Genomic DNA, 8,608 nt, shown 5'->3' on the forward strand with positions numbered 1-8,608 from the left:
CCTCCTGGGCGATGGGTCAGCTCTCGTGCCACCGTGGAGCCCAGGGCACTGGTCAGGGTCCCCTTCCTAGAACTGGGGTCGGTAAACTCCCTATTACAAGAGTGGGAGGTCCCCGGGCTGCAGGCAGGTGAAGGAATGGCCGTGGCTGGGGGCCCCACTGCCTTGTTCATGGACACTGAAATTAGAATTTCCCGTAATTTTCACGAGTCACAAAATATTCTTTTGATTTTTTAAAACAATTAAAATTGTAAAAGCTGTTCTTGGCCCGGGGCCTGCAGGCTGCTGACTCGGTGCTGGAACGTTTGGGCTGGGAGGCTCCCTGCCCACGGCCAGGCTCAGGGATCCGCGCCCTGCGGATGAGGCCCCGAGCCGACCTCCGTCTGCGTCGCCAGCTGTGGATGCCAGCAAGCGGCCCGCCGTCAAAGAGGCTGGCACAGGGCATCACGCTGCTCGCCCCCCAGAGCAGCTCCCGTTCGTCCATTTTCTGGATGAGGACTTCTTCCATAGAAAGTTGTTTTTGTAGAAAGTGTTCTGCTTGAAAACCACTTACCTAGAAGGTTACCAGTGCTCCCAGAGACCAGAAGGGCGACAGGACCCAAAGGAATGAATCAATGGTGGAAGGCCTGGAGCGAGCGAGACGTCCCCTCCCAGCCCCACCTTCGGGGGTGGCCCGGGATCCAATCACTGGGCTTTGAGTGACGAGGAGCTAGAGGGGCATGTGTGGGTCTGTGGGACACCCCCCAACCCCAGTCCCACTTCAGACCAGGCAGCCCCTGCCCACCTGCCTTCAGCCTGGCCCCTTTCACCTGGACTCAGGCAGTGGGATCCAGTGGGGCAGGCTTCACATCCCTGACTTACCCACTCCCCAGAGCATCTCCCACATGAGACTGGCAGGGTGAACCCCATGCAGGTCCCCCTGCAGCCTGCCCTGCTAGCACACCCAATGTTCCCTCCCACTTGGGTCTTTCCAAACCCAACTGGAGATGTCCCCTCCTCCAGGAAGTCCTCCCTGACCACATGCCCCCAACACACACACACACACTCACACACACTCACGTTCTTTCTCTGTGCTCAGACGGGGCCTCCAAGGGCAGAGCCACACACTGGGTCCTCTCTGTGCCCCAGCAGTGCCTGGCACCCAGAAGTGAGAGGTCGCTGCCTCCTCAGTGCTGTCAGGCCAGGCTCTCAGGAACACGTGAGGGATCCTAGGGGGGCCAGGCTCCCACAGACCCCTCAGGAGGACAGCAGGCATGCGGTGATGAGGAGGGGGCCTCGGCTGTGCTGGGGATGGAGCCCTCTGTCTGAGAGCTCATTAGAGACAAGCCATTACCCGGGGCGCCAGACGCTGACCCAGCAGGGCTGCCCCAGGCCTTCCGCAGCCCATCTGTCCCCGACCTGCAGCCCCACGGATGGGCCTTCCGGGTACCCAAGCAACCAGGTGTGTGGGAGCCCCAGAAGGCCCAGAGCAGCAAGATTCTGGGGGCACCAGGAACCGGGCCTTCTGTCTCTGGGCCTGTCAGCCCGAGTGAGACGCGCCCTCCCCAGTATGCACAGCCAGGTCCCTGGGACCAACCCCACCTGCCCTAGGCTCGGGGCCAGGCCTGGGCTCTGGCATGTGGGTCACTGTGGACCTCAGTTTCCTCATCTGCAGTGTGGGATGATCATCTCCACATAGGTTGTTAGGTGCGACAGGTCTTGGAAGGTGGGAAACTTCACGTGGACGGAACGGAGAAGGGCCCATGTCGGGGCTGACCAGGCACCGGCTGCCCCGACCCTCGCCTCCGTAGAGCCTAGTTAACTCTGCTTCCCAGGCAGGGGCCGTCAGCCTTAGGGATACAGTGGCCACAGAGCCCTGGCCCTGAGGTCCCCTGGGGGGTCCAGCCTGCCCCTCCCCAGCACCTGGGCTGCCTGGCTGTGTGGGGGAAGCCCTGCCCACTCAGGAAACAGCACCAGGGCCAGTGAGCAGAGCCTCAGGAGGGCAGATCTCATTTCAGCCCCAAAGCACCTGTGGCCTTGGCATCTCCACGTGGCAGTGCCGAGGGCCAAGCGGCCCAGTCCGCCTCTCAAGCTTGATTTGAATGGAGCCCATGGAACGGGAGTTGGCGGTTTCGTAGGGGACACTTACCCTTCACTGTTGCTGGAGCCCCCAGATGGACAGTGTGATGTCCCAGCGGGAGGGGAGTGGGCAGGGCAGAGGGTCCCCAAAGGGTATTCGTGTGTCTTCGAGCCCCTGTGCCTCGGGGCCCCTGGCCTGGGGCTCACGTTCCCCTCTGGCTCCTGGGCTCCACCAGCCAGCTCACCCACCTCTCTCCTCCCCGACTGTCTATGCAGGGGCTCAGCCCCCACAGCAGTCACCAGGAGAGAGCCCGTGAAGGGGCCCAAGGGACGCTCCGCCTGGCTTTGGCGGCCCTGGACCCACTTCTAGAAAATAGCCTGAGAACATCACCTCTGGTGGGCAAGGAGAGCGTTTTTTGCCCCGGGACAGCCTCCTGTGCAGAAGACACACTGACCACTCAAGTGATTTGGGGAGGCCAGCCATTCCGTCCTCCCCACATCACCGTTCTGAGCTCCTGACTGGGGCTGGAGGCCTGTGGACAAGGAGCCAGGCCTGGACGGGCAGTGGCGAGCTAGTCCCCGGGTCAGGGCCTGGACCGTGGAACCCCGGTCCGAGAGAAGGCTGGACCCGGGCCTGCCCCTGACCCGCGTTTCCCCGCAGGCACGCCAGCCCCGCCGGCCTGCTGCTGACCACGGTGGTGGCGCTCACCTACACGGTCGCCATCCTGTACGAGGAGTGAGTAGGCGCCGTCTCGGGCCAGGGCTGCCGTGTACCATCCGCGTCACCTGCACCAGCCCTGCCTCTCCCTCCAAAGCCTTTCCTGGGGCCTGGGCAGCTGGCCACGCCGAGTCACCGTCAGGGTGGCAGACGAGCAGCTGAGAGCGGGCACAGGGTGGCCCGGGTGCCGGGCAGGTGGTGCTAGACCCTCCTGCTCCCACACGGACCCCTCACCCTGTCCACGCCGGGTGGGGGGCCTGGGTGGCAGCGTCAACCTCGACGCCAGCTGAGTGAGCCTCTCTCCCACCCCCGCAGGCCCTTCACCGCTGAGATCTACCGGCAGAAAGCCTCCCAGGCCCACAAGAGGAGCTGACAGACCGCGGCTCGGGCTTGCCCCGAGCACACGCCCCTCGAGGGGAGGGGGAGAGCGGTGCCTGGCCTGGGCCGTCCAGTGCCTTGGAAACGTGGCTTGGGGGCCTGGAAGGTGCCGTGTGGCCCCAGAGCCCCCTGCCACCCACCACATCCTGACCAATAAAGGCACCTGACCCCAGCCCCTCCTTGGTCTCTGTCTGTCCAGGCCAGGGAGGGGCAGGCTGGGGTCTGGGAGGGGGTCCGTGAGCCAGGAGCGGCGCCGCCATCCACGCCGAATGGGGGGGGACTGCCCAGGCCTTTGGGCCTCCTGTGCCACCAGCCTCACCCCACTTCTGCCCCTTGCGGGGGGCCAGCGGGACCGGCCCTGCCTCGGCTTCCTGGGTCGGAAGCACTGGGCCCTCCCCCATCCCCCTGCTGAACCTGGTGTCTCTGGGTACTGACATTTCTCTCCTAATCCCTCGTGGACCTCGTGTGGCCACAAGGAGCAGCTGTGGGGCCATCCGGGGCCGGTTGCCGGGCCTGACCACAGAGCCACAGGGACGGGGCAGGACCCGCATTTGGGCCCGGCCTCCCTTGCACAGCCCCCAGCCCTCCAAGGGCACAGAACTCGCCTCTCCTCCCTTCAGGATGGCAGACGGGTGTACTCTGTGTGCGCCTGGCCCTGAGCCTTGCGTTCTCACCTGTGAAGTGGCTGCCACAGCCGTGCCCGCCCTGGGCACCGGAGCTGCTGGGCCCCCACCCCGCCATGGAGCGCCTCAAGGGTGCCCTTTGGTGTCTGGGCTCCAGAGGTCTCCGGGCTCGAGGGGCCACAGGAGGCACAGAGGCTGATCTTACCCAACGCCTCTGCTCACATACCTTCAGGGACAGAAAGCTCACCCCTCCGCGGGCACCGCTGCACACACATCCTCCCTAGCCTTCAAGGACATGCTGGCCCCCATGGCCTAAGCCCTCCCTCTGTCAGGGCAAGACCAAGCACCTCCGGGCCTCTGACCCGCGGGTCACGCCGCCGTGAGGGGTGGGCCCGGAGTGGGGAGGGTCAGCTGTGATGGGAGCAGCCCGCAGCTGAGGAGGGAACTGCCGAGGAAGCGAGGTCAGAGGGGAAACCCAGCTCCGTTCAGCCCTGCCCTCTTCGTCAGGTGTGGCTGTGGGCCGGGGTGACACAGGACCCTCTGGGCGAGGAGCTGCCGGGGGTGGGCTCGGGCGGCAGGCTGGCGCTCAGCACAGCATCCATCCACACGCCCCCTGACGTGGCCTGCCCGGCACTCCTCAATACGGCTTTCAAGAACCTTCTAAACCACTCTGTGCCAGCAGACCAGGCTGTGGTGGACACTTCCTGCCTTGGGGTCCAGCTGTCCGACCCCAGCCCACCCCCAACGTTTGGGTTCCCCATTCCACTCTGAGCTGGAAAATCGCTTCATTGCAAGGAAATGATACAGGCAGGCGCTCAAGCATAGGAAGAGAGATCACTGGTAACATCGTAAACCTGGACAACCTAGAACTAATGCAATGGTGGGAGGGAGGGGGCACACTTTGGGGAAAGAACGACAGGTGTGCTCAGGGCCTAATGAACTTGGCTGACCTGGGAGAACAAGTCTTAGAACCCGGCATCTGTGGGTGGGGATGGGCCCAGGTGCCAGGAATCGAAGGTTGAGAACCCAGGCTGGGCTCAGTACCCACCACTGTCACCAGCTGGAAGGGGCCGGACCTGGGGTCGGGGGAGGGAGGCTCTGACCCTAGGCTGGGTCCTGGCCCACTGACCACCCCAGGGAGAGCTGTGTTCAAACCCTGGACCCTGCAGTTACTAGCTGTGGGCCCTGGGCAAGTCACTTCCCTTGCCTCAGTTTCTCTACCTGTAAAATGGAGAGAGTAATAGTTCCCACCCCTCACGGGTGCCACGAGGAAGGACTTAAGAACAATGCCTGGCATGGAATACGTGGAATAAACACTCTCCTGGCCCCCCTGCAGAGGGTGTGAGATTCTGCTGGAATCCTCGTCATAGAGGGCTGGCCGAGAAGCCCATGAGAGTCTAGAGGCCCTGTGTAAACAGCTAGGGGTGCGGGCTGGCACCCCAGCATTGCCCACAGCTCCGACCTGCGTGGATGGGTGGGTGGCAACAGCTAACAGCCCTGGCTTTCTCCCAAATCAGAGTGCCTCGCCTGTCACCACATGGAGCGATGGCTTTTCCATGAGCTCCAGGCCAGAGCTGGCCAGCTCCGGCAGCCTCTTCCCCAGCCTTTCGGCAGCAGCCCACTCCTGGTTACTGATCTACCTGCTGCCCCCGCCCCCCGGCTTGTCCTGCAGCCTCGTGGGTCATTTGCTATTGTTATTACTAGGTCCTGCCCCTACACTGTTCGCAAGTTCTCAGCGAGTCAGAGCCAGACCGCCATCTTCCAGAAGAGGAACCCGAGGTCCAGAGAAGGCCGGAGACTGCTGTGATGCCCACACAGCATTCAGGCTCACTCTGGCTTCGAGACCAGCTCCCCCAACTATAAAAATGGGAATGTTGGCCCACGGGACTCCAGAGGCACAAAATGCTATGGGGAGGGGAGGGGACATTGGCCTCAGACTGACTAAGGGCAAACCTCTGGTCCTTCCAGTCTCCGACAGGAAGATGACGGGACAGCCTCTGGCTGAAAACCCCTGCCAGGATCCAGCGGATCTTTGGTTGGGAGAAAGGAGCTCAGCCTGCAGTAGAACGCGGGGTCGGGACGCTCTGGCTGCGCTGACTCCAGCCCTGAGCGTGGCGCTCACGGCTCCCCGTTCCGGCGTTGGGGCCTCTGCTGCACTCTGGCGGCCGGAGCGCGAGGCGCCCACCTCGCGCTGGCACGGCCGCCCGGGAGCAAAACCCGCCTGGGACGCGAAGGGGCCTACGCTGGGCCAGTTCGCAGAGCTGGCGAGAAGATGGGCGGAGCCCGGACGCGGTGCCTAGCACCAGGCAAGCACATGCCATCACGCTGCCCAGTGTCGTTATTCTCTGGCGAAGCTGCGTCCCAAAGAAAGTGAGTGTGTGCGCGTGTGAGTGCTGCGGTGGCAGGGGAGTGGGGGGTTCTTTGCCCTAGGCCAGAGGCACAGCCGGGACTGTGTCCCCGACGCCCTTAGGGCCGCTGAGCCCCGCGCAGCGGAGAAGCGAAGGGTCCGCGCGCCCGTAGCCGCAGGCAGACCCTGTACCGTTTCCTTCCCGAGCCCCGCGGGCGGGAACGGGCAGCGGCCCGCGGAGGTGGAGGGAGCGCGCGGTGGGGCCCGCGAGCGTGCGCACCGTGACGCGCAGAGGCTGGGCGGGCGCGGGGCGGGGCGGCCACGCGGGCTGCATATAAGGGCAGTCGCCGGACGCTGAGAGGCAGAGGTTTCGTCCCGAGCTCGAGCCGCGCCGCTCTGCCCCGTTCCCCCAGCCACAGTCGACTCGTCTCGCGGCCCCGCGCCCGCCCCCGCGGTCCCTCTGCTCAATGAAATTGGCCGCGATGATCAAGAAGATGTGCCAGAGCGACTCGGAACTGAGTATCCCGGCCAAGAACTGCTACCGCATGGTGGTCCTTGGCTCGTCCAAGGTGGGCAAGACGGCCATCGTGTCGCGCTTCCTCACTGGCCGCTTCGAGGACGCCTACACGCCCACCATCGAGGACTTCCACCGCAAGTTTTACTGCATCCGCGGCGAGATCTACCAGCTCGACATCCTCGACACGTCCGGCAACCACCCCTTCCCCGCCATGCGGCGCCTCTCCATCCTCACTGGTGAGCCGGGACGGCCGGGCAGCGGGCAGGGGAGGGAGCGCGCCGCCGCAGTGCCGGGGACCCCTCGTCCCCGGACGCCTGGGCTGGAGGCGCGGCCGCGGAGAGTTCGGCGCGACCCTCGCGGCGGCCGGAGCCCCGGCGTCGGGAGGCCCCGAAGTCAGCCCGCTTAAGTTGTCCCCTGGCGGCTGCCCTCACCCTCTCCTTTTCTGCTCCCCGTAGGAGACGTGTTCATCCTGGTATTCAGCCTGGACAACCGCGACTCCTTCGAGGAGGTGCAGAGGCTCAAGCAGCAGATCCTCGACACCAAATCTTGCCTCAAGAACAAAACCAAGGAGAACGTGGACGTGCCCCTGGTCATCTGTGGCAACAAAGGGGACCGGGACTTCTACCGCGAGGTGGAGCAGCGCGAGATCGAGCAGCTGGTGGGCGCCGACCCCCAGCGCTGCGCCTACTTCGAGATCTCGGCCAAGAGGAACAGCCGCCTGGACCAGATGTTCCACGCGCTCTTCGCCATGGCCAACCTGCCGCGCGAGATGAGCCCGGACCTGCACCGCCGGGTATCGGCGCAGCACTGCGAGGCGCTGCACAAGAAGGCGCTGCGGGGCAAGAGGCTGCGGCGAGCGGGCGGCGACCAGGACGACGCCTTCGGCATCTTGGCGCCCTGGGCGCGCAGGCCAAGCGTGCACAGCGATCTCATGTACATCCGCGAGAAGGCCAGCGGCGGCGGCCAGACCAAGGACAAGGAACGCTGCGTTATCAGCTAGGAACTCCCGCCCCGCGCGGACGCAGAGCCTCAGAAGACCCTCTTGTCCAAGAGTCAAGTGTCCGGGCCGTGCGTCCCGAGCCGCGTGCGCGCGAGCGCGGACGGGCGTCTTCCTTCCCAGCACTCCAGCCTGTTCACTGGGGAGACTCAAAGAAACCGAGAAGGGACCATTATCTGCTCCGGAAGGAAAGAGAGCTAGCTGAGCCCGGGCTTCCCCCACGTCCGATCCCCCGTAGGCGCCCGCTAGCCCCACCCGCCCAGCAGAGGTTGAATTTGCCTTGTTTCTCACAAAGACCTAAGAATGGGGGTGGGAATGGGAGTTAATCAGCCACCACTGGGCTTTCAGAAATGGGTCCTGCCAGCTGGAGGGCCAGGACAAAACGGGGCATTATCTGTGATTGGGGGTTGCCATGACAGCTGGCCTGAAACTGAGGGCGGGGTCCGGTCTAGGGAGTGCCTTGTTTACATGTGTGTGCAACTGCACAAAGCAAAACACAGAACTTGCACTTTATGGTAGTTCTGGTGTCACCACCTGACGTGAACAAAACCTTACCTTTGAAGTTAGTCTTGTTACTGGTTTTTTAATGTAAAATAAAATAACTTAAAATGGAAAACCATGCTTCCTCTGCTTTTAGAAATAGGGGGAAGGGGGAAGGGTGAGAAGGGAGAGGCGGGTTTCTACTTCTGTGGAATTAGACTCCCCTTCCCCAGAGCTGGAAAATAATCCTGGCTTTCTGAACACAGCTCCAGCCCTCCTGGGAGAAAAGGCTCCACAAAAGCTCCAGCTGACTGGATGCCTTTCCGTTTGGGGAGCCACTCCTCAGAACGCCAGGACAAAAACAAAGCACTTCAGGGTCCTTCCTAGAGATGCACCTTTCCAGCTGTTTACCTGCCTAGGTTGCCCACTAGCCCAGCCCCAAGGGCCTCCGGGACCGGCCGGCGCCGTCCTATACTCAGCACAGGCCCAGGGC

General features: G+C 63.6%; 2 protein-coding genes across 15 annotated transcripts in view; both read left to right on the forward strand.

Moving 5' to 3' along the window:
* Nucleotides 1-3,323, forward strand: part of PEMT (phosphatidylethanolamine N-methyltransferase) — a 47,661-nt gene extending 44,338 nt beyond the window's left edge. For 7 of the 13 annotated variants that reach the window (XM_033422672.2, XM_033422671.2, XM_033422666.2 and 4 more), the window contains 2 exons: nucleotides 2,717-2,791; nucleotides 3,089-3,323. In XM_033422672.2, the coding sequence (XP_033278563.1) occupies nucleotides 2,717-2,791; nucleotides 3,089-3,146 (133 nt within the window). In that variant the 3' untranslated portion in view covers nucleotides 3,147-3,323. The other 6 variants (XM_049702138.1, XM_049702142.1, XM_049702140.1 and 3 more) reach the window with 3 other exon arrangements.
* Nucleotides 3,324-3,463: 140 nt separating this feature from the next.
* RASD1 (ras related dexamethasone induced 1) lies at nucleotides 3,464-8,210 on the forward strand. Of its 2 annotated transcripts, XM_004266771.3 has the most exons (3): nucleotides 3,464-6,144; nucleotides 6,535-6,874; nucleotides 7,094-8,210. In XM_004266771.3, exons 2-3 carry the CDS (start codon nucleotides 6,589-6,591, stop codon nucleotides 7,636-7,638), a joined length of 831 nt encoding a protein of 276 aa, XP_004266819.1. In that variant the 5' UTR covers nucleotides 3,464-6,144; nucleotides 6,535-6,588; the 3' UTR covers nucleotides 7,639-8,210. The 2 variants fall into 2 exon arrangements, with proteins under 2 accessions (XP_004266819.1, XP_049558103.1); XM_049702146.1 differs by having other exon boundaries at nucleotides 3,464-6,874.
* The last annotated feature ends 398 nt before the right edge of the window (nucleotides 8,211-8,608 follow it).

This window comes from Orcinus orca, chromosome 19, assembly GCF_937001465.1.
Source record: "Orcinus orca chromosome 19, mOrcOrc1.1, whole genome shotgun sequence".
Taxonomy (NCBI): domain Eukaryota; kingdom Metazoa; phylum Chordata; class Mammalia; order Artiodactyla; family Delphinidae; genus Orcinus; species Orcinus orca.